General features: G+C 45.1%; 1 protein-coding gene and 1 long non-coding RNA gene across 5 annotated transcripts in view; both read right to left on the reverse strand.

Annotated features, from left to right (window-relative positions):
- Window positions 1-384: 384 nt before the first annotated feature.
- On the reverse strand, window positions 385-1035 carry LOC119869289. Its single transcript, XR_005370896.1, has 2 exons — window positions 932-1035; window positions 385-831 (listed from the first exon to the last, which is right to left on the reverse strand). It is a non-coding gene; the product is annotated as an uncharacterized LOC119869289 (long non-coding RNA).
- Window positions 1036-16656: 15621 nt separating this feature from the next.
- TMEM154 (transmembrane protein 154) overlaps window positions 16657-27245 on the reverse strand; it is a 45920-nt gene continuing 35331 nt past the window's right edge. For 2 of the 4 annotated variants that reach the window (XM_038559033.1, XM_038559034.1), the window contains exon 8: window positions 16657-21520. In XM_038559033.1, the coding sequence (XP_038414961.1) occupies window positions 21505-21520 (16 nt within the window). In that variant the 3' untranslated portion in view covers window positions 16657-21504. Of the gene's footprint in view, window positions 21521-27104; window positions 27227-27245 lie in introns of those variants that run through there. The other 2 variants (XM_038559035.1, XM_038559036.1) reach the window with 1 other exon arrangement.

Below are 27245 nucleotides of genomic sequence, written 5' to 3' on the forward strand. Positions count from 1 at the left end.
TCAGGGCATGATCCCGGAGTACCCGGATTGAGTCCCACATCGGGCTCCCTACATGGAGCCTGCTTCTCCCTCTGCCTGTGTCTCTGCCTCTCTCTCTGTGTGTCTCTCATGAATAAACAAATAAAATCTTAAAAAAAAAAAAGAAGAAGAAGAATTTAGTTGAACATTTTTTGGGGTGTCTGGCTGGCTCAGAGTGGAGTGCACGATGTTTGATCTTTGGGTTGTGAGTTCGAGCCCCACATTGGGCATAGAGATTACTTAAAATAAATAAATAGATAAGCAGAGGCATTATCTATTAAAACAAAAAAGAAAAACAACAACAAAAAAAGAATTTAGGTCAACATTTTTGAATTAAAATAGCCAAAATATATTGAAATGAAGGTATCTGAAAAGTAATCACATTTTATTCACTAAGTTAACTTTGTTTCCTATTGGGTGACCTTCCAAATGATCAAGTTTAGGAAGGAAGAACAGAGAATGATGTTTACCTCAGAGATTGTCTTCTAAACTGCCAACAACAAAAAAATAAAAATAAAAAAAAAATAAACTGCCAACATCTTGTCCATCTTCCTCCATTGTGCACTAATTTTTTATGTTCAAGATTCTGTAGTAGTAGCAAAAGGCTAACACTGAGAAGCTACTAGCGTGCTACCTTCATATTTCTAAAGCTTACTTAATTACCAGTACTTTCTGTAGTCTATTTTCTGAGGTATACAAACACTGTCCTTAAGCGTAATAGCAAAACCTACAGTAGACGGGCTATGATTGCATTACCAGTCCCTCTTGGCAGACAATGGCTCCAAAGATTGGTACCCAGAGAGATGTAGGGAGCTGAAAGGCAAGAAAACAGTCTTTATCTACCTCAGTATTTTGCCAAAGACAACTGTGAATTTGGAGTATTCAGTAAGTTACTATATCCTTTGCTTATTACCTTATTTTTATTCTCAATCCTATGGGGTAGTAGTTCTAGGCAATTCATTAAGCTTCCCTAATCTTCCATGTCTTCATCTGAAAAAAAGAGAAAGGAAATATTTTTGCTATACTTTAAAAAAAATTTTTTTAAAGATTTATTTATTTATTCATGAGAGACAGAGAGAGAGAGAGGCAGACACATAGGCAGAGGGAGAAGTAGGCTCCATGCAGGGAACCCGATGCAGGACTTGATCCTGGACTCCAGGATCACACCCTGAGCCCAAGGCAAACGCTCAACCACTGAGCCACCCAGGTGTCCCTATTTTTGCTATACTAAAAGGCATCTAAGATCTCATCAAATTCAAGATTGTTTGGTTCATCAATTCTACATTACAAATGAGGAAGTGAGGTACAGAGGACATTAAAGGACGGGCCTAAATCCAGCAGACTATATAAGAGGGGGATTAAGTTTCACCCCAGGCCTCCTGGGTTTTAGCTTGGTAGATTAGCCAAAACACAGCCAGTCAGAACATTAGGAGGAATTTCGTTAGCAATAAAATAAACAAAAACCAAAAAGAGAGAGAAAGCACACAAATAAGAGCTGCTGCTACAAACACCAGACTTTCCCCACCACTGGGGAGACTGAGCAGGAGTGTGTTCACTGGGGCACCTGGGAGGCTCAGTGGTTGAGAGTCTGCCTTCAGCTCAGGTCGTGATCCCAGGGTCCTGGGATCGAGTCCCACATTGGGATCCCTGAGGGAGCCTGCTTCTCCTTCTGCCTCTCTGTGTATCTCTCATGAACAAATAAATAAAATCTTTAAAACAAAACAAAACAAGGAATGTGGTCACCATGGTTAATGCAACCAGTCAGCCCTGATGTTAAAAAAAAAAAGAAAACATTTTGCAAAAAAAAAAAAAAAAGTGAAATATCCCAACCTTCAGTGAGCCGGCCAGGAGCTAAGCACAAGGGAGGTGTTAAAAATGACGACAAGGCCCTTGTCTGGTTCATGGTGGCTTTCAGCTCAGGTCAGCCACTAGAAATACCCCGCAGCTCTGTGCACAGCACAGGCCACTCAGATGCCAGATGTGAGCCCTAAAAAGCCTCCCTTCTGGGGCTGATAAATTCGTTCAAACTTAGTTACAAATGTCCTTTTCCCTCTCATCTTTAAGATAAGAAGCTAAATCACTGGTTTCTTCCTGCTGCTTAACTAAAGAAAAAAAATCAATAATCTTTATTTTCTAAGCATCTTTCTAGATTCTGCTGGAAGCTACTCTATGGTTGACTCAAGTGCTTTCATAATAGTCCAGACTATGAACTGTTGGTAAGTTGAGCTCTGAATGTTTAATATTTCGACGTAATTACATTTGAGATGATCTTATTTATCTTTTGAAGAACTTTACCCTAAACCGCTGTCATAATCACTATAGTAAGTTGCTGTTTTGAATCAGAAATGTTTTCTTTTTTGCATAGATGACTTCATTGTCGGCACATAATGTACAACTTTTGTTTAATTCAAAATCAGAAATGGGGTTCTCCTGGGGGTGGGGGTGGGGGTTCCATCTCCTTCTCATCAGGCAGCGGTTTAAGAAAGCCTGCTGCAGGTTGTCCCAAAAGCAAAAACCATCCTTCTGCTTCCACGCTGTATGCGGCCTTTGCTCAGGCCTGAAATGTCCATAAATTTGAGATGGTTTTCTAACTCACCACGCCCTAGCTTTGAGCTAACTGTTGGAGCCTCTGTAGGGACAGAATCAGAAGTCAGTGCCTGCAAAGCCCTAATGTTTGGGGCAGCGGGGAGCAGATAAAACAAAGCTTGTAGGCTCAGGACAGCTTCCTGGAAGCCAGGTGCGAACTTCTACTGCTGTGTCATTGTCACATTTGTCTTCTACGTGTTGTGGGCTAATTGATTAACACTGTGAGTCAGCTGTGGTCACATCGCCTTCACATTGCAATGACTGTGTGAAACAAAAGAAACAAATGTTTCTCACACTCACTAAATTCAGTTCCTTTTTTCTTATTCACTTCTTTAATGGAATGTCTTTTTGATTAGAGCGGTGAGGAAATGGCTAAGAGAGCTAAGAATGAGTCTGTCGACAAGTTATAGGGGGATGGGATGACTATTCTGACCAGAGACTGTCCTCTCCAGCGCAGAGGATATAATGGGTGTTCCCTCCCCTTGCTCCTGGAACTGCAGGCCTCAGGGTGCGATCCCAGATTTATTGTGTTGTATTAGGATGTAGAGGTCCTGTTGAGATGAGGGGAGAGGACCACAACCACTCGGGTAAAGGGGGGGATTTTTCCAGTAGGATATGTGTGTGGTCATTCCCAGGGAAGGAGCTGGACCTTAGCAGGGAGCCAGGAGCAGGAGGCCGGAAGAGCAACCCCTTCTCCTGACAGCCTCCCCCTGCCTTTGGGCCTGAATGTAGACATAATTTTCCAACCTCACCTCTGGGGAAGAGAATAAGAGGGCCTCCATGGTAGAGCAAGCCTGGGAGCAAGGTGGCAAGGCGCATCCTGAGGGCCAGGAGCTGGGGCATGCTGCCCTCTGTGTTACGATTGAGGCTTGCTTTGACCATTTCAGCTCAGTGGTGGGGATGCTGAGGAATTACAGGTGGAGCTGTGAGTCTTTGCCTGGATCGGTGTGTTCTCTGGGGGAGCTTCAGTCACAAGTGGGTTAGTCCCAAACGGAAGGCGAACGCTGGGAAGCAGAAGATGGCATGTGGCTGCCAGCCCCAGTAGGGCCTTTTTGTCTGTAGCTAACCTTGGAAGCAGTTTGCACTGCAGTTACATGTTAGGGCTCTTGAGCCAGACTTTGTGGGTTCCTGTCTCAGTCCTGTTACTTAGTGGTTGTTGACTTTTGGCAAGTTTGCCTCTCTGGGCCTCAATTTTATTGTCTGTAAAAGGATAGTAGCAAGCTGGTTGTGAGAATTAAATAAGTTCTTAAATGCGTAAATGCTACCTAAGTGTCCCCTTTCATTTTTAGGTTAAAGATACAGTTGGAGGGACGCCTGGGTGGTGCAGTGGTCAAGCGTCTGCCTTCAGCCAAGGGCGTGATCTGGGGTCCCGGGATCGAGTCCCATGTCGGGCTCCCTGCATGGAGCCTGCTTCTCCCCCTGCCTGTGTCTCTGCCTCTCTCTCTCTCTCTCTGTGTCTCATGAATAAATAAATGAAATCTAAAAAAAAAAAGGATACTGTTGGATTTCCTTCCATCAGAATTCTTAGGATCATACCCACAAAATGGGTATGCAGCTGCATGAGGCAAGGCCAAGGTAAAAGGAAGGATGGGAAGAAGATCAGAGAGAAGGATGACGTGGCTACCACATGGAGATGACTGTGAAATAGTTACAAAGGACACCCTGAACTGTCACCTCCAGGGGAAGCTGTCACAGCGTCCTTGTTTCCGCCCTGTGGGGAAAGGACAGAGGTGAGCTTCCAGCTTGGACTCAGGACTCCTTTGATGGTAACAACAAGAGTGGATTCAACACCCCCCACCCCATGAAATAAAAACTTTCTGTATTTTACAATACAGCGACCTGAAGCACGAACTCTAAGGATATTTGGTGTCAAAACTTCACACAAACGAGCTAATGAGCTCTTAGTTCTAAGGGGAGACTGTTTGGCCTTCACCTGGTGTCTTCTCAGCCGCCTGGGGTGCGCTGGTACCCCCAATGAATTCGTTCCCTAGAGCCGCCCTAACACATCACCGCATGGAGTGGCATGAAAGAAAAGAAACGCATCTCCTCACAGGAGGCCTGACGTCCCAAATTGAGGGGTGGTCAGGGTTGATTCCATGTGAAGGCAACAGTCAAGGTTCAAGATGAGCTCGATGACCCCCGCAGAGTGTCCAGCTGCGGATGGGGACCTGCAGAGCCGCCCTCACCCCACCCCTGCACCCTGACGCAGGGTGCTAAGTCTATGGCAGGATTAGGCTTTGCATGGACTAGCCCTGGGGCAACCGCTGGAGGGAGGGGGCTGCAGAAGACCCATATCCGCGGGGCGCCGGTGGCTTGTGGTTGAGCGTCTGCCTTTGGCCCAGGGCGTGATGCCAGGTCCCGGGATCGAGTCCCGCCTGGGGCTCCCTGCAGGGAGCCTGCTTCTCCCTCTGCCCGTGTCTCTGCCTCTCTCTGTGTCTCTCGTGAATAAATAGATAAAGTCTTAAAAAAAAAAAAAAAGAAAAAAAGAAAAAACCCAACCAACCATACCCGTCTGTTTGCGCTGCCCTCCCCGCGGGAGGCGGGGCGGCGCCTGGGTCCCCCGCGGAGGGCGGTCGGGGGTGGCCATCCTCGGCCCTGCGGGGCGCGTGGTGCTCGCGGGGGCTGTCCTGGAGCGCGGCCGCGCGGCTGCAGCCTGGGGCCTGCGGGGGTGCTGCGGCCGCCAGTAGCGATGCTGGGCCACAGCCCGGGGGCACCGGGGCTGTTCTGCAGGGTCACAGCCCACAGCCGGGCCGGCACGACAACCCCCAGAAGCAAAGGACAGAAAGCCTCGGGCCACCCAGCGGAGCGCCAGCGGGCGGAGCAGCAGGTGCTCCTGGAGCAGCAGGTGCTGGTCGGTCCGGCGGGGGGGGGGGGGGTCCAAAGGTCACCGGACCAACCGGGCCTCGGGGGAAGGACGGGCATCCCACGTGCAAGTGTGTCCGTGGGAAGAAAGGGAAGCCGTCTGCAATCGCTCGTGGAGACAGCAAAAAGCCCAACATCTTGGCATTTGGGATTTTCAGGGAAAGAGATGCTAAGGCGGAGAAAAATAAAGGCAGTTTCTAGAATTTATGCACGGAGGGGGAATCCCTGGGTGGCTCAGCGGTTCAGCGCTGCCTTTGGCCCAGAGCCTGACCCTGGAGACCCGGGATCGAGTCCCACGTCGGGCTCCCTGCGTGGAGCCTGCTTCTCCCTCTGCCTGTGTCTCTGCCTCTCTCTCTCTCTCTATGTGTCTCCCATGAATAAATAAATAAAATCTTCAAAAAAAAAAAAATGACTTCACGAAGCCGGAGGAGTGGAGCCGTTCCCCCCCCCCCCCACACACACACACCTGAAAATCTGGTTCTGTAGGGCTCCGGGACTGTGCTAAGCACAGCTGAATTTATTTTACCAATTTTCAAGCTTACATGATAAAAAAAAAATAGTGCCGGGCAAGGCCCATCATCATCACGGCATAGCGAAGTGCTCATTTCACAATTGGTTGTTTAAAGTTAATAGTAGATCAACTGAGCAACCACTAAAAAGATGATGCATTGGCTTCATTCCGCGCTGTTCCAGAGCCCAGCAGCTGAGAGAAAATATATATGGAGATGTTGGCAGACGGCTCCTTTTGGTAATAATATTCATTTTTATGAATGGCTCATTAATTTTTTATATGTCCCTCTTTAGCCCTGCCCTCATTTCTCCCCTCCTACTGAACCTGGCTCCCAGGACTCTGAAGGTAGAGGGCGAAGGATAGCTCTGCATTTTAATGGAGACAATGAACAGGCTGCTGCCTAGGACAGCCCCCAAGCAGTGAATAATGAAGAGAGAAAAAAAAATTAGGAAAACGAATCCGTGGCAGCAATGGGTTTCAGAAGTGCCAGTCGGCTGGTTATTTACTGAGTCTACACCCTGCGTCTCTTGGTAGGTGTGTTTGTTTCAAATCCAGGTGGTGACTCATCATTACAGTGACTCTCTCCCATCCGCTCACTTCCTGCAGGAGGAAGCTGTATATGTGCAAGGCATTTTATCTTTCTATCTAATCACCTGAAGACTAAGAGGAGCATGCTTACTCGGGCATAAAGAAAAAAAGGACAACCCTCAAAGGAAGATGCACTGGACCTTTGCCTTGAAAGTTATTGGAGTGGGTGGAGAGGGGCTTACAGCTGCTCCAGCTTCTCACTTGCATTTGCAGGTCTGTTTGCAGCAGGGTCCCAAAGGGTCCGATCATCGCTGCTGAGCAGTTCCAGTATGTTCTCTGCTTACCAAAGCTATCAGCTTTTCCCAGATTTCTGGGTGTTTACTGTGAAGGAAGGCATCGAGGCTGCCTTCCATTATCCCAAGAGCATTATCCCTCTCTGCCCGGCCCCCTCTCCACACAGCCCGCCTGCACACCGATGATGTAAACGGAAAAAAATAAGAAAGGAATGGGTAAGGAGCTCTTTGTGGTCTCAGGCCACAGCTGAGGGAGAGCTGAGACTCCCCAGAACATAAGGGAGGCAGTTGAGCTGCGGAGTCAGGCTGCCCTGCCCGGAATCCTGGGTCTCCTGCTTCCTAGATGGTGGCCCTCAGCAAGTTATCCAACCTCTTCACGCCTCGGTTTCTGGAAATTGAATACATGCACGACACCCCTCTCACAGGTTTGTGGAGGGGCTTAACTGAGTTAGTACAGGTGCTTACTTAGGATGTTGCCTAGCACAGAGTAAGTTTTAGCCACTGTCGTCAGTGTTTCAACTTCCTGTCCTAAGGAGTCCCTAATCTAAATGCCAAAAAGTGGGGCACCTGGGTGGCTCAGTAGTTGAGTGTCTGCCTTTGGCTCAAGGAATGATCCCGGGGTCCTGGGATCGAGTCCCACATCGGGCTCCCCCGAAGGGAGCCTGCTTCTCCCTCTGCCTGTGTCTCTGCCTCTCTCTGTGTGTCTCTCATGAATAAATAAATAAATAAAATCTTTAAAAAAATAAAAATAAATGTCAAAAAGTGCTCAGTTCTGCCCATCACCCTACACTAGCAATAGGAAGACCTCGTCAGGGAAAATGAAGCCCCTCCTCCTCTCCCTCTCAGAGCCATATGTCAGGCAGCTGGTCTTTGGAAGTACTGCACCCGGGTTCTGAGAGGGCCATGCTCGAACTTCCCCACGGGTGGAAAACCACGACAGACCTGCTCTTACAGCGCTCAAAGCTAGGTAGGCCTCCTTTGTGTTGCTATCTCATTGAGTCTTGGGGGGCTCTCACCTGACACTGAGGAGGGGCTGCTAAAAATGCCCAGTAAGTCAAAGCAGACCCTGCTGCCAGAGGTCTTGAACTTGGAAACAGATGAGACATTCATTCCCAGGGAGCAGTAAGCTAGTGGGAAAGGCAGCCGCTGCTGGGCCTTCCCGTGCACGGGGAGCTGCGAGGGCTCGGGAGCTCAGGGCAGAGAGGGGCCAGGGCCAGCAGCTCGGCCCTGAGGACCACGGGGCTTGGCCTTCAAACCTCTGCCCCCAGGAATAATAATAGGGTTCTTGATTATTCTTTTTCTTTCTTCTTCTCCATCTTCTACTTCTTTGAGAATTCTTTATAAGATTTTAGTTATTTATTCACAAAAGACACAGAAAGAGTGGCAGAGACACAGGCAGAGGGAGAAGCAGGCCCCATGCAGGCAGCCCGACGTGGGACTTGATCCTGAGACCCCAGGATCATGACCTGAGCCAAAGGCAGATGCTCAACCGCTGAGCCACCCAGGTGCCCCTTCTTCTTTGAGAATTTACTTGCAATATATTTCAGAGGAAGATACAGCATACGGGGGCTGAATAAGGGCTTGTGGCAGATTTCTGTGAGGTCCACAGGTTCCCTGCTTCTGAATGATCTGACATGCTCTTTAAAACTGCTGGCTCATGGGTCAAACCCCCTTTGGCCTGGTGACCCAGGACTTCAATTTTTTAAGAAGCTGCTCAGAGAGATGCTTTTTGTGCACACTTTGGTGTGAGAACTGTTGACTTGAAATGATTTAATCTAGCTGCTTTGTTTTGCAGATGGGGAAACTGAGTCCCAGGGAAGCGAAGCAGCTTTCCCAAGTCACCCAGCTAGTTCATGGTAGGAGAGGAAATTCAGGAGTGTTCTGACTGCAGAGAGGGATTCAGGCTCTCTGGATGTGAAACCCTCCCAGACAGGCAAATTCTGAACTGTTTCCTCTCCAGCTGGCATCTCGTCCTGGCCACAGCAATATGGGACTTATTGCCATATTTTACAACAGACATAAATTCTGCATTTCCAAATCAAACTAGAACCCGGTATCTGCCCAAAGAGAATAAATTAATTTTAACGAGGATCTCACATAGTGTTTATAGATTTCGCATGTTTCATTTGGTAACTTAATGCTATTTTACCTTGAGCGTTGATACTGAATTGATGAAGTGTTTTTTTTTAAGATAGGAAAGAAGAGATCATTAATATAACTATTTCCCAGCCTTTAAAATTCCACACAAATTAATAACCCAAAACTATGTAAAGTATCAAAGAGTCGATAATGACAGCATTGGGGAAATGTCAGCAATAAAGGGGGAAGGTGGGGAAAACACGGCTCCGGCACAGCTGTCTGCATCATACCTCAAAGTAATGATGCCTTAGAAAATGTCATTATGGCTCACACATTTGTCATCATACTGAAAACAATTCAAGGCCAGAGTCTACGACTATTGTCTTCTTTTTACTCTCCTGAAGCACTAAGCTCAGTCTTGTGTCAACACTCAAAATGTGCTGCCTGTTGGATGGGAGGGGAGTTGGGGGGCAGGTGAAATTGTGAGAGGGGATATGTGAAGGTGGGAAAAGGAAACTGAAATCAAGGAGTGGAGGAAGTCTGTGTCTAGTTCGTCTTCCATAGAGTCGGTGTGTTTAGAAGTGGCACAGGTGTCACGGGCGGGGGTGGGGTGGGGAATGGCATGGGCTGGCAGGCAGGCCAGCGTGAGTCCAAGGAAGCACAGATGCTAGTAGGGCACACGCAGAAAGCTAGAGCAATAGAATTCCATACAAGGGCATAGAAGACACGAGCTATCCAGCTCTAAAGCTCTCAGCCAACAAACAACGACAGTGGCGATGACCGATAGCTGTCTGTTGTCACATTTGGTTTGTTCACTGATTCACTGAGTTATTCTAAAGACATTTCTTTTTAATAATAATGATAATAATGACTACCAGTGATAAAGTGCCTATTCCGTGCCATCGCCCCATTACATCGAAGAGGAGCTGAGGCTCCGAGAAGCTGGGTAACTTGCCCAGGCTCACACAGCTGGGATTTAAACCCAAGACTGTTCCATGCCCGCCCCTCCTTCGAGTCGCTCCAATGCTCCATGAAGGGAGCCCTTACTCGCGCATGAGCTGGGGCTGCTACAAACTCTCCGCACAGTCTTAGATGTGGGGAACCTGGTTCTGGCCCCAATGTGCTGTGACATTGGCCAAAGCTCTCTGTCTCTATGGGTCAGGTCTTTGTCCGCAAAATGCAGGGATTGCACTAAGTGATTATGGAAATTCCTTGCTCCTCTAAAATCCCACGGACCTGTCACGGGGCACTCATTCCGCTCAGCTGGATGAACATTTATGAAACTGCGCACTTCTCGCATGACCTCGAACATCTCATCGAGGCTGTGGCTCCTGTGGGAAGCCATTGCCCATCGAATATACATTATTCTTAGTAAAACCCCTGAGTTTCTTCAAGATAGCAACGCACCCACCTAAAGGGCTACATTCTCAGCTTTACTTAAAGCTAGATGCCCTGCTTTTCTAGTGGTTTGGCCCAATGAGATGTAAGCGCATCAGCCTTTTAGGGGAGCACGTGTCACCTCGCTCTTTTTCCCTCCTGCCAGCGAGACAGGCTGGATGACCAGAGCTCCAGCAGCTATCTGGGGCCAAAGGCAGCTTTGAGATAGCAGCCACGTACCATGAACAGTGGCATAGAAAGCTAGAGCGTGGTCTCAGACCACCACAGACCTACCATACCAGTCCTGGGCTTCCTACCTCCAAGCTTCTTTTCGGTGAGGCAACAATAAATCCTTACAAATTTAACACCTCTTTTCTTTTGGATTTTCTGCTACATGTAGGCAACTAATTCTTACTAATATATCCCCCAAACTTGTCCCTCTTTCTTTCTCTAGCTGTGATATTTCCCTTAAATTGTAGTGTTAAATTTGCTGTGGCCTACCAGACAAATTGACGACCTGATGGCACCTCCAAATCAATTTGTTCGATGCTGGATTCATAATCTGGAAAACATAACCTGTAAAATGGTTCCTCGTGTGTTCCCTGTTGCAGCAAATGGCAACACCACGTTTCTTGCCACTGGTGTTCAAAGCCTGGTGTTAGTTTGTATTCCTCTGAATAGTCAGTTACCAAATCCTGTAGATTCTCCATTCATTGATCTAACATTTCGAGTGTATACTAGCTCAAAAGATGATTGGTGCCGGGGGTATGAGAATAAGTCAATAGATATTTATTGCTTCTCATGATGCTTGCAGTCAAGGGCAGGGATTTATCTGTTCTCGCAAAGCTTATGACCAAGACAGCCATTAGTTGACTAATCATGCAAACAAATGTAAAATTGCAACGGTGGCACATGTGCCACAAAGGAAAGGTACTGAGAACACACAGTGGGGGCCAGGGAAGGCTTTGACTAAGCTAAAATCCGAAGGTTGGGTGGAGCTACTGTGGCAAAGGATGGGGTGGGGTACGAGGTGGTGGGGTGCATTTCAGGCAGAGGAAAGAGCACGTGAGAAAGTCCCAGGAAGGAAGGAGCAGGGTATAGTCCATGAGTTAAGAGAAGGCTGTTGGCTAACGCACTAGGAGACATGAGGTATGCAAGAGGCAAAGGTGGTGTTCAGGCCGTATTAAGGACTTTGAGCCCATTTAAACATCAGTGGGAAGCCACCTCAAGGTTTTTAAGCAGCTAAAGGAGTGGGGGCAGTGACCTGATCATATCTGCTGCGTCCTTCCTCTTTCTTTTCTCCTTCTTTCCGAATTCTCTCCGCTGCTGCACCCACTTCCTGTTACTCGCATCTCTCCCTGAAACTCACCCTCCACCTGTGAGGATCACTCTTCCAAACCCCAGTGCCGAGCATTTGTGCTCAGTCCCAAAGGTCTTCAAGAGCTCCTCATTCCTGCTAAGCGACATGCAACCTCCAAGCCAGAGGTCAAGGCCCTGGCTTCCCTCCCTCCTCACCTGCCACTCTCTCTCACATGCCTGGCGTGCTCTAGCCAAACCGTGCTGTACGGCGCTCCCGGTTCCGTGCCTTTCCTCATACTCTCCCCTAGCAACCAGAATGCCATTCTCTTAAACGACCATTTGTCACAACCCTCTGTCCCTCAAGACCTTGTTCCAATTCAACTTTCTCCGTCAGGTCCTGCCTGCTGTCCCCAGCCCATCACCCTTCCTCCTCTGTGTCTCTGAGCCCTACATCTGCTCCTCCCCATGAACTTGTCACTCTGCATTGGGGCAGAGGCCTTATCTCTTGAAACAGCTTGATGGGAGGATCCTGGCTTCTTTTCTGCACCCACTGTGCTCTACTTAGAGCAAGGGGCTCAAAAGATGTTAACTGAAGGAACAAATGAATGAAACTCAAATAAGCGGACAGAATGCCATCCAGGGTCACCCTTCACACAAGTCCTTCCCAGTTGATGAACGTGGTATACCTGCACGGAGAGCCTGGTAACAAGCAGACCGCTTTTGGAAACAGACTAGTTGGGTTCAAACCCCAGCTCTACCACACGCTACCTGTGGGCCATAAGCCAGCAGCCTCACCTCCCTATTAACGGGTGTCATGGGGGCACCTGGATGGCTCAGCTGGTTAAGCGTCCAACTCTTGGTTCTGGCTCACGTTACGATCTCAGGGTCATGAGCTGCCCCACATCTGGCTCCATGCTCAGTACAGAGTCTATTTGAGATTCTCTCTCCCTTTCCCTCAGCCCTCTCTATAAATAAATAAATAAATAAATAAATAAATAAATAAATAAATAAAATGAGGGTAATTATGATATACTTACCTGGGGACTAAGAATCCAGAAGGAAGAATGGGGAGAAAGGTGGTGCTAACACTTCTGGAACTGGCCACAGAAAAAGGCAGCAAAGCCACAGAGCTGGGCCCAGATCCATGGGACCCTACTCCTGGCCTCACCCGGGTCCAAAGCCTCCATGTGTCCAACTGTGAAAGAGAGCTGAGGATCCTGGCTGCTTCCCCCCTCCCTTCTATAAGGAAGGGGATAGAAGGGATATTGGAGATGAAGACCTTTTACGTCAGCTGGGGAACAGAGGTCTATTGCTCCCAGGTGGGCTTAGAGCTGGGACATCCTCAGTGGCTCCTTCCCCTCTGTGGAGGACAGGGGAGGACTAGGTAGACAGTTTGAGGAGTTGGGGGAAGAGAGTATTGGAGAGAGTGGATGAGCCCCTCCCCCTCTATCCCATGCCTGCCCAACTGAGACAAAACAAAAAACACAGCGACCTTAGAGCTGGGACATCCTCAGTGGCTCCTTCCCCTCTGTGGAGGACAGGGGAGGACTAGGTAGACAGTTTGAGGAGTTGGGGGAAGAGAGTATTGGAGAGAGTGGATGAGCCCCTCCCCCTCTATCCCATGCCTGCCCAACTGAGACAAAACAAAAAACACAGCGACAACCGGCACTCCCTTCCCTCCACAGGGGTGGAATAGAGGGAGTCACAAGCACTAGGATGGCAGGCCAGAGTCCTTAGCGACTTAGTTCACATGAACACACAGAAGAGTGTCTGTCACAGAGTGTGTGCTCCAGAAAAGTCTTCATCATCATACTGTCATTCCCAGTTGGAATGGCGCTCACTGGGTGACAGTGCCTTCTGTGACCCAATTACCTACAAAATGGTGCCTGGGGACAGAGTCCTGGGCAGCGTGATTTCCTACAAGCCGTTCAGCCAGGGAGCCTCCCAGCAACTCTGCATCTTACCAAAGGAGTCTGGTAGGTCTTTCATCTTGTTCCATAGACTTCCAGTTTGTGTCATGGCAGCCTCTGGACTGTGATCTCCTTAAGGGCAGAGATGACAACAGCAACAGCCAGCACTATACAATCCTTACCACACACTCCCTGTTCACAGCGCTCGCATGGATTGACTCACGTGGTTTTTTCCAAAAGTCATATGAGGCAAGTAGGGCACAGAGGGGTTGGGTAACCTGGCCAGAAGCATGGGGCCAGCATTTAACCCCAGCCAGTCAGGCTCCAGAGCCTACGGCCTTTCCCACGCCATCCCACCTCCCCTCTGTACCCTTTGGCCCAGCACAGAGTAGGCTTGTAATAAATGTTTGCAAAATGAATGGATCCCGGTGACATCTTCAGGGAAGCCTTCTAGTATTTTCTCTCTTTGGGGTTTCTGACTGGCTCCCTTTCCTATGGACCCCTGGAAACCCAGAACAGCAGCTGGGAAGTGCTCCCACTCTTCTCAGGAAAGCTGCTCCCTCCAGGCTGCTTGAGGAAGTGGCCCCATGTCACCCTCATCACGGTTCACTCCCAGCCTTCTTCTCACATTCCCTTTCTTACAGTTGGTGGAGACTCCATATCACTCCTAAGAATACAGATTGCCTTGCTGGTCATAGCACTCTGATTCCCTTTAAAAACTGCTTCCTCCGGCAGCCCCGGTGGCGCAGCGGTTTGGCGCCGCCTGCAGCCTGGGGTGTGATCCTGGAGACCTGGGATCGAGTCCCATGTCCAGCTCCCTGCATGGAGCCTGCTTCTCCCTCTGCCTGTGTCTCTGCCTCTCTCTCTGTGTGCCTATGACTAAATAAATAAAATCTTAAAAAAAAAAAAAAACTGCTTCCTCATGAATCCTCTTCAACCAACCAACCGATGAACTAATCACCCACCCACCCCATCAACCAACCAATGTGTGTACCAGATACACCCACACCCACACACGCACACACACTTCAACCTGTGGTTGTACAGGGAAATGTCAACCCCAGTCAGTCCCAATACCATTTCACCCGGTTAGGCATGGAAGTCCTTCGGGGACTTTTCTTCATTGGGTAAAGGAAAGAGATTCCCTTCTACCTTGGTGGTAAGGACAGAAAGATAAGCTCCCTGAAGCTACTACCTGCAATAGTTATGGCCCCTTGGAAAAAGTTTTCAGACAATGAAGGAAAGATAAAAATACGAAGGAGCCTTGTGTTTGAGTACCTAGTCCGGCTGCCCTTTCTTGTAGCCTAATCTGCTTCTGTTTGTTTCTGAAAGCAGCAACTTCTTGCCTTTGCCCAACTTGGTTACCTGAGCCCCTAAGTTTGTTTGTTTCTTTCTTTCTTTCTTTCCTCTTTCTTTCTTTTTTTTTTAAGATTTTATTCATGAGAGACACACAGAGAGGCACAGGCAGAGAGAAAAGCAAGCTCCCTGCAGAAAGCCAGATCCGGGACTCAATCCCAGGACCAGGGATCATGACCTGAGCTGAAGCCACATGCTCAACCACTGAGCCACCCAGGTGCCCCCCATTAAGTTTCTTTTGGTCTGAGGTAGTTTGAATTGGAAATTTTCTCATGGAATTAAGAGTCTTGTTTAAACAAACACACCAACATTACACATAAGGGCAGAAAATTAGGAAAAGTATATTTATTTAGGATAAATTTTAAAAATCTATTCAAAAGAAAGTATTTATTCAAAAGAAATTTATTCACCTTGTGTTGCCTGCCTGGACCAGAGATGTAGGTGGTCTGCCCTTCTCAGACAATCCAGTTGGCTCCCACCACTCTCACAGCTCTGATAGGAGTCAGGGTACGGGTCCCAGTGCTGTGGGAGCACAAATCCTAGCCCAGAGTTTAATATTCATGCTGTTTCTCTAGAACTGAGTTTCTCAAATTAACAGGGAGGAGGGGCAGCTCTGCCATAGAGAAGGTATTATTACCTAGTGTCCTTTCTGCCCTTCCACCAGTAAGGCAGGCTGACCACCATTCCCTGTGCATCCAGTGGCCAATGAAAACAGACTGGACAACTCAGCTCCATTGTGGAAATCACCTCCACACCCTCCTCACTGCCAACACTTTGTGGTCTGCTTCTGTCTACCTCCTGCTCAGACTTGTGTCCCAGGTTTTGATTTCTATCCTGCCCCTTTGGTCTTCACAACCAATCTTGGTTTCATCTGTTGAACCAGAGAACCCCCCCAAGAGCTTTTCCTCACATACTCCTCACTCCCTTCTCCAGCCCCACTCAGAACACAACTCCTGACATGAATTCACTGGGCTCCTTCTCCAGATATATCTATTCCAGGTCTCTGAAGGCAGAGTGTTGGGCAGTATAAGCAAAGAGGAAAAATGGAGGTCCACCCAGAATGGGACAGGGACAGGTTATAAACAGAGAGGCACATTCACATGAGGTGAAAGTCAGGAGTCACCACATGGGACAAGATGGAGGAATTTCTGTACAGATTCATGGAGGTGGGAAATAAATGGATCCCCTCGTCCACCATATGCTAGAGCATATGCATCATACAGCCACCCTGAGGATGGGAGCTCCGCACTGATGGAGGGGGGAGAATTAGAAGGAACCCAGGTGACCATGCAGTTACCACCACAGCTTACCTCTGTACTCTGATGCGTGAGAAGAAAAGATCTTGCTTAAAACAATTGTGTTCTGTGTGTCTACTCTTAGAAGCTAAACTTAATTCCTGAACTGATACACACAATAAATGCTAGTTACAGTTAACATTATTGTTTTCTCTTAGTCTCATTTCTCTAATGCCAGAGGACTGTCGCTCTTTGGGTCCAAGCCATCTCCAGGCGGGTCTGTCCCACATTCGGTCCCTTAGTTGTTCTGGTTAGGAGAGGATGGAAGCACACCCTGCCACAGATTCTAGGGGTACAATGCTGCCATCACTGACCAGGTTTTATTTTTGCTGGGGCCTTTTATCCTTCTGCTCTCTGTCAATGTGCTGACTAGTTTTTTTGCCCTGCAAGAATGCATCCTCATTCAAAGACGTCTTCGTATGGCCTATGTGTTATGAACTTGCTCGTCAGTCCTGCTCTAGCTATCATAATGCCAACGTGTAGAAAATGAAATTAGACTCAAAGACATGAAGGAAAGTGAGAAATCAGGCAAAAGAGAAGGCTTTAGCTCTGAGCTGTTTCTATTTTTATTAAAAATAATTTTAAAAATTACATTCCATTGACAATTAAAATCGCATTTCTCAATTTAAAAATATTTTGCAAAGAGAAAAGACAAGAATGTGTTATAATATCTTTTAGATATGTAGAAAATCTAATTAATTTTTAGGGTAGATAATTTTGTATAAGGCAGGTTCAATTCTACAAGAACTTTTAAAATTGGTATTGTTTCATTTATTTAAAGAGGTATACAGATCAAGAGAGCATAATCATCAAAGGTAACAATCCTTCTTTTTCAAAGTCACAGAAGTTAAGTTAAAGGAATTTCCTTTAAAAAGATATTTAAGTCACTCCTCTACCCTTAGTCAGCAACATTTTAGTAAACAAATACCTCACCTTCAAATAAAAATTTACTTTAAATCTTGGTATACGTTAATTACATAGAAACTAATGTCAAAAATATTCTTTACTCCTATCTTAGAGTGCTTTATTTTTCAGTTAAATTTAGAAATGCTTTTAAGTCTATCACTGTGGAGTAAATAAGTTAGCATACAAGCATGTACGGATTTATTCATTTTTTCTAAAAAAAAATCATGCAGCTGAGAAGAGAGCAGTTTACACATATATACATGTATATCTGACAAATCTAAAGCCATAAGCTGTAAAGGAAAAATATTATTACATATATTATTCTCAGCATACAAGGCAGGAGAAAAAAAACCCTAAAACCTTTCATCAGTCTTAAAACTAGAATAGTTTGGGGGCACTTGGGTGGCTCAGTTGGTTAAGCGTCTGACTCTTGATTTCAGTTCAGGTCATGATCTCAGGGTTGTGAGATCAAACCCCATGCTGGGCTCCACACTGGGATTCCATCTCTCCCAGTCCCTCTGTCCCTAACCTCCTCCCTCTCTGAAACAAACAAACAACTTTAGTAGTTTTGCAAATCAGTTCTAACCAATAGTGATGGGACCATTTCTTACAAGGGGCTTACAAGGTAGGATTTATACATTGAAGCCAAGTGGTAAATACAACGTCTGATGATCTCAGTGACCTTCTGAGGAAGTACTTTACTGCTTGAAAAATGAGAGAGTCTAATACATTTTTTACACTATTTTCACTTACTTTTAAAAACAAGATGTATACATGCTAAGTTACTAATGATCTAGCAGATTATTTTTTAACTTGTTGGAAAACTACAATCTCCGCCCTTTCTGAAGTCTGACATTTATTAAACATGCAGAGTTTTCCCATGTTCTTGATGTTATTTATAATTTCAGGGGTTTCACCTAAGTCAGAGTAATCTAGTGATCACTCTCCACTGATCTTCACACTAGAAAAAATGTTGCTTACTATTTGTAGTTTCTACATATCTTTCATTGAATTCTTGACATGCAGACCAAAGAGGTGAAAAATATGAAGAATATGCTTTCTGTAAAAGGTCCAATTCCTTATTTATAAAGCACCAAAGGCCAGTGATGATACTGTGATGGGAAATGAGGAGTATAATTACCTGAGCCCTCTACACCTGAAGTCTAATGGAAGCGAATCCATTCACCTTTGGTTGTCTTAAATGCTTCAGTGTTGTATTTCTAAACTTGTATGGCACTGGAATTAAAGTCTTCACATTATTGGATGTACTTTGGTTTATAAATTTAACTTTTTAAAGTATTTCAAGAAGAGCTTAGAGTATCTATAGAATTGATTTTAAAAAGTTTTAGTTTCATATATATTTGCATGGATTGGTATCTCATGAATATAACATGTTATTTAGAAAAGGTAATAGGGCAAAAAACAAACCAAAAAAACCCCACCAAGTATCTACAAATAGCCACCCCCAAAAGGACTAGGAGGAAAATAAAATTTTAGTACCAGATGGGACAGTACCAAGGTAATGTCACAGAGCTGCTCAAACAAATAAACAAATCTAGGCAATTCATTGTTTGGATTATGCAATTATTAATAACCAATTTGAATAATTTCACTCCACACTGTTATACAGTGACTCTTCTGGTTACTTTAAGATCGAGGAAATGTAATCTATGAGTGAAGCTACCCTGGTCTGCCTGTTGTACATATTAAATGGAACCCCAAGATTTACCTTGAGTATCTCCTGAGAGTAAAAACATAACATGTGTAAATTTAATTCAGTATAAAATTTCAATGTTTTCCCCACAGTGAGAATTTCAGCAGTGTCTTCTTAGTATAAAACGGTGTCTTATCACTCCACTACATTCCGAATTTGTGTTAATTCTGACAGATATTGGAACTAAAGTCTATATTTTATGTTTACTCATCATAGGGGCCTTCTTCCAGAGATGGTACAAATTGATAAAATTTAAAAATAGACAAAAGCATTTTTTAAAGCATCCATTTACACTGATAGAAGCATTTGTTCCCCCAATGGATAAGAAGTTGGATCCGTGCTGTATGTGTTTGGGTAACAACGAGCTCCTCAGAAAGAGGAGTCACATCACTGAGTTAAGAGTAACAGATTGATATTCTTACACATTCATTTAAATAAGTTTCCTGAGGAGTTCGACTTGACAATATTGTTAACTTAGTCTGCTTAAAATGTACAAAAATGCAGTGAAACTTACATATCTTTAAAATATTCTGAAGCCAGATTTTGTTCTGATCGGCTATGTAATTAAGGCCAATTAGTTAAATTTTTACTAACAATAATCTGAAACATAAAATTAACTTTGGGTTTAAAAGCAATTCTTGAAATTATCCTCAATATATGATACCTATTAATTGAACAGTAATAAAAAGAGGGCGCTAGGATTGACCCTTCACAGCTTTGGTTAATACACCTGGCCAAGAATAAACTACCTTTAAAACAAATGCCTTGTGTACTGTGCACTTATAGACACCGGTACATTTTTCAGACATAAATTGAATGGCGTGTTGCTGAAGTTTCTCTTGCTGGAATTTGAAGTGATTTTAAATACTGAACGAGAATATCTTTATCGTATCATAAAATATTGCTTCATCAAAACGAGATTCCAAGACCCCTTATAGTTCTCTGAACTTCTCAAGTCTCCATTATTTGATAGACTTGGATAAAATGTACAGGCCTCAGAGTTCATCAAAAATCTTGGATACCTAGAGAGAAAAGGAAGCGATCTGAGACTCTTCTGAGAGTCAAAATGTTGAGAAGAAACAAAGTAACAAAATAGATTCGGTGATTCAGAAAATGGCAATTTTGGCAGAAATATCTGAGAGTCACTATGGACTGCAGGTTGAGTATGAATATGCAGAACAGGGGTGAAAACAAAAATGCCCTATTAGGATGTGCTAACGAGAATATGACAGATCAATCTGTTGAAATTCTATACCGTGAAGACTGTCCTTCGCCAAGGCCCTGTGAAGTCTCAAGCTAGCATAATAGCAGTGGTTAAACACAAGCAGATAGTTTTCTTTTATTGTGTGGAAAGATTTCCCTGGCTTGGAACCCTGCCTTCAAAACGAGGAGCCCAGGTCAGAAGGCGGATGCCAGCTAGAGGGTGGAGAAGGCCCGTTTCTGCTACGCCTCAAGGCGGCCTTCCAGACACAAGCCCCCCCATTCAACAGCAAGAGTTTGGTGAGCCTCATCTCCCTGCAGTTGATATGAGGACAGTAAAATAAATAAAGTTTTCATTCTTCTTCCCTGGAATAAAATACCAAGTGTCGTAGAAGACCTGAGGACTCCGATTTGCTAGATTGCTTTAAAGGTCAGAATTAGAAAATTAAGGATTAAAGGAGGATTGATTTTACGTGAGTGGGAATGATAAGCAGGCCCTCCTGCACGGTGCACTGCTGCTACTCGTGCGAGGGTGTCAACAGAGACCGTGTTGAATATCATCTCTGATGGGCTGATAGTGGCCTCCCGGAGAGCCGTGTCGAGGAGGACACCAGGCTTGCCCCAGCCTGACAGGAGAGTGCGACGAGTGATATGTGCCACAGGCACAGGTATTTCCTATTCCTATTCTGTCTGTCTCAAATGACCTTAAAGATCTTGAAAACATAGAAGGCTGACAGATGACCCACCCTGTGCCCATGTCCTAGTCCCAGACCACAGGCGGGGGAGGTGTGGCGAGAGTAAGAATGAGCTTTGGGGAAATGTGAACAAGCCGGTGATTGTAGCTGAGAAGGAAATCACTTTGCTCTGTCACTGAAGATCCCTTTTCCTCCAAGAAGGTCCCAAGGGCTCTGGCCAACTCGAGTCCCCAAGGCCCCAAAGAGCGTCTCCTCCGGACGGCGGCCTCTCCCACTCTGTCTTCTTGGCAGGCAGATGAGCTTACCAAGCCCCTGGGATGATGCACACAGTGAAACGCTCGCTTTGTTTTCTGTCTTTTCCATGATGTAACTCGCCTTGAGGAAAGCTGCTGCCGAATGCACATGACCTATCAGAGGACTTGACTAATCAGAGGAAATTATCCAGCGCTAATTAGGTAATAAGGTGACCCAGAAGGAAGCCATATATAAAACAGCTTCCTGATTTAAACTTTGAGGAACGAAGCAGAAAGGTAACAAAGACCTAGAGAGCATGGCCCAGAGGACCGGGCAGCCAGGGGTAGGCCTGGAGGAGAGAAGAGGTGCTCCCGGGGGCGAGAGCCCGCTTGGGTCCTCCTCCCTCAGAGGCCCAGGACGGCAGCCAAGCCTCTTCCCTCGCGCTTCTCAATCGTGCATTCTTCCAAGTACAGGTGATGCCATCATTAGGAAGAGTGGGCGTTGGGAGAAACAGCAAAAGGTTCTTGTGTCTATGTTGATTTGAAATTAATTAAATTCGCATCCTCTTCATCCTCTGTTGGCAGGCTCGGCAGGCTCCCTCCGGGGCTGCTTCTCTTGGAAAACCTTAGCACCATTCAGTCTCAGGATTCACTGTCACTGTAAAAAAACAGAACCATGGTATGTTTCCAAGAAGCTACCGAGAGCTGGTCACTGCACTACGGAGGGGACTCCAGAGAGCGTACACGATCAGGAAGCCAACAGGGTCCAGCTTACAATTTCTGAAACAAAGGTTGGTTTGGATTTTATATTTGATCCCTGAGGAGGAAATCCATGAAGGCCAAGAAATAATCCCTAGCTCTTGCTCTAAGATCCCTCCCTTGTGCTGATGTGGAGAGAACCAGATGGAGTTGGGGGTCCCCCCCCTTTAAATAGATCTAATCCCATTCTCCTATGAATACATGCCAAATTGCTTTTTTTCCCCCCTTCCTTTTTTAAAAAATTTCCATGCATTGTTTTTTTCTCAGGAGTTCGTGGTCCTGGCGTGTTTTCAAAAGCCCATTTTGTTCACATCCACAAAGGATCTAGAGATGCCTTCTCGGTGTCATTTAGAATTCAATCCTAATGATGCCTAATGCATCTTGGGGTGTGAGTCGACATAAATTAGGGACGTGGTATTCGGACATGACTGTGCTGGCTCATTTGTGCTTTTGTTTCTGACTTGGCTATCTTGGCCACATATCTGGCTCTGCAGCTTTTCCCACTGAGACCATGCCTCCACCCACATCTCCTGGAAAGCAGGCCACTCTACCTCTCCTCCCACTTCTTTCTTCAGTTTTGTGTCCCTTCGCTCCAATTCCAGAACATCCCTACTTGAAGTGACCTTTGTCTCCAAGAAAGTGCCTGGATGATAATAATCAACAGAACCTCACAACTCCTTAGCTCACAGGTGTGTACAGTCTGCAACAGCTAGGTTCTCCTGACGCCTGCTTCAGAGCTCTCCTGCTCAGGGAACCAGCATGTGTTTCTAAAAAGACTGAAGCAATTTGATAGATAAATAGATCTATCCATGGAAGGAGAGGGGAGATAATGTGTGTATGGTTATGTGTTGGTGTTTGTGCTGTGAAGAAGCTGTGATAAGGTCGGACCATCGATGGGAAAGGAGGAGGCGGGCAGTTGTGAGCAAAAGACAACTTCTACAGCAAAACTTATTTGAAATGGAAAGCTGATGGAAGATTAAGAAACTTTTTAACTGGGATGCCTGGGTGGCTCAGTGGTTGAGCATCTGCCTTTGGCTCAGGTCATGATCTTGGGGTCCTGGGATCGTGTCCTGCATCAGGCTCCCTGCAGGGAGCCTGCTTCTCCCTCTCTGCCTGTGTCTCTGCCTCTCTCTGTGTGTCTCTCATGAACAAATAAATAAAACAAAATCTAAAAAACAAAAACCAAACAAACACCAATCCATACTCTTTGTTGAAAAAATGAATACAAATAAGCAAAACGAAAAAACAAAAACAAAAACAAAAATGAATAAGCAAAACGAAAAATACTAACAATCTTACCACAGTTAACATTTTGGTCTGTACTCTTCCAAACTTCCTTCCTCTGATCATGATATACATTCTTTGGTACAAAAATGGAATCATATTATGCATATCACGCTGTGATCTGCTTTTCTCACTGTCATTCACATACAGACATCATTCCTTGCTAATAAAAATACAGTATCTTTTTAGTGGCTACAGAGCATTCTAGTGTCTCATCAGACCAAAAACCATTTTTTAAACTACGTCCTTATTGTTAAACCTGTAGACTACTTCTGATTTTCAGTTTTTATTTAGTATAAAAAAAATCTTTGCACACTCCCAGTTGTTACCTTTGCATAAACATACCTAGAAGAGAAATTGCCAGGCTAAAATGTATCTCATATTAAAGCTTAAATAGCCCTTTGTCAAATTACCCCTTCCCTAGATTTTTTTCCTCCCCACATTCTCTTTAGGGAGATTTCCTTTTCAATCCTGGATATTATTATTCTCATTTTTTATTGATCCAATAGGTGAAAATATCGTCATATTTACCTTTACTTTTTATGATTTCTAAGAAAAAGAAACATTTTTTAAAGGTCTATTGGTAATTTTGATTTTTTTCTTTTGCTAAATTGCTAATATTGATAATTTTTACTCATTTAAAATGGGACTACTGGACAGGCCCAGTGGCCCAGCGGTTTAACACCGCCTTCAGCCCGGGGTATGATCCTGGAGACCAGGATCGAGTCCCGCGTCGGGCTCCCTGCATGGAGCCTGCTTCTCTCTCTGCCTGTGTCTCTGCCTCTCTCTCTCTCTGTGTCTGTCATGAATAAATAAATAAAATCTTTAAAAATAAATAAATAAATAGAATGGGACTATCTTTTTATTGGTTTGTGTATTAATCATTTTTGTTCATTATACATATATTGCCAATACTTTTCCCCAGTTTTCCTTTTCCTCCTCATTCTATTTATTGTGTTTTTTGAAGTAAAGAAATTTAGAGCTTTTAATGTAGTTTAAAACTATGCTTTTCTTTCTTTTTAAAAATATTTATCTATTTATTTGAGAGAGAGAGCAGGGGGGAGGGAAGACGGAGAGGGAGAGAATCCCAAGCAGACTCCCTGCTGAGCATATAGTCCCATGTGAGCCTGGATCACAGAACCCTGAGATCATAACCTGAGCCAAAACCAAGAGTTGGATGCTCAACGGACTGTGCCACCCAGGCACCTCTAAATCTATGCTTTTTTGATATGGTTTTTGATTCGTGTGTCATGCTTTCAACTAGTCCCTACCTCAAAGTTATAATAATATTTATATTTTTTCTGTACTTTTTTCTTTTCTTAGCATTTAATCTTATTTGGCGTCTATTTTAATCTATGGCATGAGACAGAGCTCTAAATTTTAATTTTTATTGCATTGTGGAGTCTTTCAGGAGCACAGTATGTGTCTCTCTATTTAAAAAAATTTTTTATGTCCCTCAATAAAATTGAACCATTTCTTTTTATATTATGCCATGCATTTTTTGGTTAAGTTTATGCCTAGGTATTTCACACCTCGTGTTGTTTTTATGGCAGTACTAAGGTTAGTATGTGCTAACAGTGGCTCTTTCAGCGTAGTAGATAAGAGCACAGGGTCAGACAGCCAGAGCTTGAATCAAGGCTCAGCCACTTCCTGGCTGTGTGATCTTGGGCAAATTGACCTTGTTTTAGGCTCAGTTTTCTGTGTTTATCTCATCTGCAAAACACACATAATAATACCATGTATCTTACAGGGTTGTTGTAAAGGATAGGTGAGCAAATCTCCGTAAGGCACTATACTAGCGGCCTGACACAAACACACAAATGTATGTTATTCTTATTTTGCAGATTCTATGCTAGCAAATGTTTTTTGGTTAAACACAAGCTTGAACACTGACTGCTTCAAAATGCAAAGTCTTTAAGAAAGAATCTTCCAAAACAAACTTTCCATTTCTTTCTCTTTTTTTTTTAAGATTTTATTTATTTATTTGAAAGAGAGAGAGAGAGAATACATGGGGGGTGGGGAACAGCAGAGACAGAGGGAGAAGCAGGCTCCCCACTGAGCAGGGAGCCCGATGTGGGGCTCAATCCCAGGACCCTGGGATCATGACCTGGGCTGAAAGCAGATGCTTAACAGACCGAGCCAAAGTTTGGCGCCTCCAAACTTTCCATTTCTGAGGAGAATGTACTTAAATGTGGTTTGTTTAAAACGCTCTACAAGCATTTGAGGGCTTAGCTGGTGGCACCGTCACCAACCAGAACTTGTTTACTTCAAGCACCAAGGAGCCCAGAGCTCACACCTGGCACTCTCTGCTCGGCTCTGTGGCCTGCGAGCAGTGTGACAGGGCCTGCCACACAAGACTGTCCCAAAGTGGATACCAATTGCCTCAGCCGTGGGACATCAGGTCATTCCTAGTGTTGCAACTCTCACACGCAAATGTTCACTGGCGGTGGCGCAGTGGCCGTCAGGCCTGTGTGAGAGTCAGCAACCTGGGCTCCGGCCCACGACCTGCGCCCGGAGGCATTCTCGCTCGCCCGCTCATTCCTCTGTCGAGTTAGACGTGTTCCCTGCTGTCCCTGTGGCTACTTATCATCTCTGTGAAATGATCAAATAAGCCCAGGCGTTTCCAACTCTGGCAGATCCTAGAGTTCCCTGTTAAAAATATCTTGGCCCACTGCCACACAATTGCACCAGATACAATAAGTGATCCTGCCTCAAACTTCTATTGCTTGCCTCAGTGTTAATTCCGCAGTGTTAGCGGCATCAGAGAGTACGTTTTCTGAGTGTTATGCAGATATTTTAAGAATGTGGGACAGCTTTCGCAAAAGCCTTTATAGTAACAGGCCCACAAACTGTAAAAACAAATTGAACTGATGACAAAGCGTCATCTTATGATTTTTAAGAAAGCATTAAATTGGGAAGCTAACAGTGAAATGAGGACAGCTCTGAAGGCCTCCTTCCCGAGTGCCCCCGGGGCGCAGCCATCTTTGTTCTCCTGACCAGTTTATCTTCTCACGCTTCCTCTTCGTGACCACAGCTAATGTTTCCTCGCTCCAAAGATGGCAATAAACCTGCACTAAACCTTTCTTGTGTGATGATGCTTCCTAACTTGGTGTGGGGGGAGTACAGAGCTCAGCACAGCACAAAGTCACCTCACAGTTAGATCATGCTCCCTTTCTCTTCAGCAATACAACATCCCTTCTCCTTCCCGAAGTAGCCCTGGCCCTGGCCCTGGGGCAGGGAAGGGGTGGGAGGGAGGTGGGATGGGTAGGGAGAGAATTATAGAGGTCACACATCTGGCTAACATCACACCCAGGCCTAACATTCATCCAACACACATAGATCATGCCCACAGCAGACATAATCTGGGCCACTATTCAAGCAATGCTGTGGTTTATTAAATTTAATACATCTTGCCTCACCCACCACATGCACACGCACGTGCACATACACATACACACTTGCATTTTAACAATGTTATTTGAAGGTATCATCCTGCAGGATTATAAGCGGTTCCTTTTTTTTTTTTTTTTTTTAATAAGCAGTTATTTTGTATCCCTCAAAATACAGAGCTCAGATTTGAGGGAAACCAGTTGGCACTCAATATACTTCTTATTTAATACTTACTGAGTTTTAAAAGGACTTTTGAGAGACTAGAAAGGAAAAGAGGAAAGAAACTCATAGAGAAAATAACTGGAAGGGGCCACAGAGATTTACTTGAGCCGAGAGGCCAACACAGTTCACCAAAACTGCTGTTTTCTTGCAATTAATGGTTCAGTCTCATCCATGAATACATGAGGTGATGGATACATCATTCACCAAATACTTTCATGCATTAGCCTCATGGTGGCTGCCTTTTTTGCTGCTGAGTGTTCCTTCTATTTTTTTGATCTCTAATTTGTGGAATATCTCTTAACTAATTAATAAAAGAAAATGAAAATGTAATTTTGGGTTTTTTTTTTTATAAAGATTTTGTTTATTTATTCATGAGAGACAGAGAGAGAGGCAGAAACACAGGCAGAAGGAGAAGTAGGCTCCCTGCAGGGGGATCCCGAGACTCCAGGATCACGCCTTGGGCCAAAGGTAGACACTCAACCGCAGAGCCACCCAGGCGTCTCGAAAATGTAGTTTTAAAAGAAACATTGAGTTTTATCATAAACCTGCTGTGTAAATTAGACAAATCATTGAACCGCTCCAAGCTCCAGGTTTACTCATACAGTTTATTTCATTTTTAGCTGGTTGAACTGATGTGATGTAGACAATGCCAGGCACATATTGGGTTGTTCAGTAAATATATTTTGTAAAATTACATCATCATAATTTTCTAAAAAAAAAAGACAAAG

The sequence above is a fragment of the Canis lupus genome, chromosome 15 (assembly GCF_011100685.1).
Source record: "Canis lupus familiaris isolate Mischka breed German Shepherd chromosome 15, alternate assembly UU_Cfam_GSD_1.0, whole genome shotgun sequence".
Taxonomy (NCBI): Eukaryota; Metazoa; Chordata; class Mammalia; order Carnivora; family Canidae; genus Canis; species Canis lupus.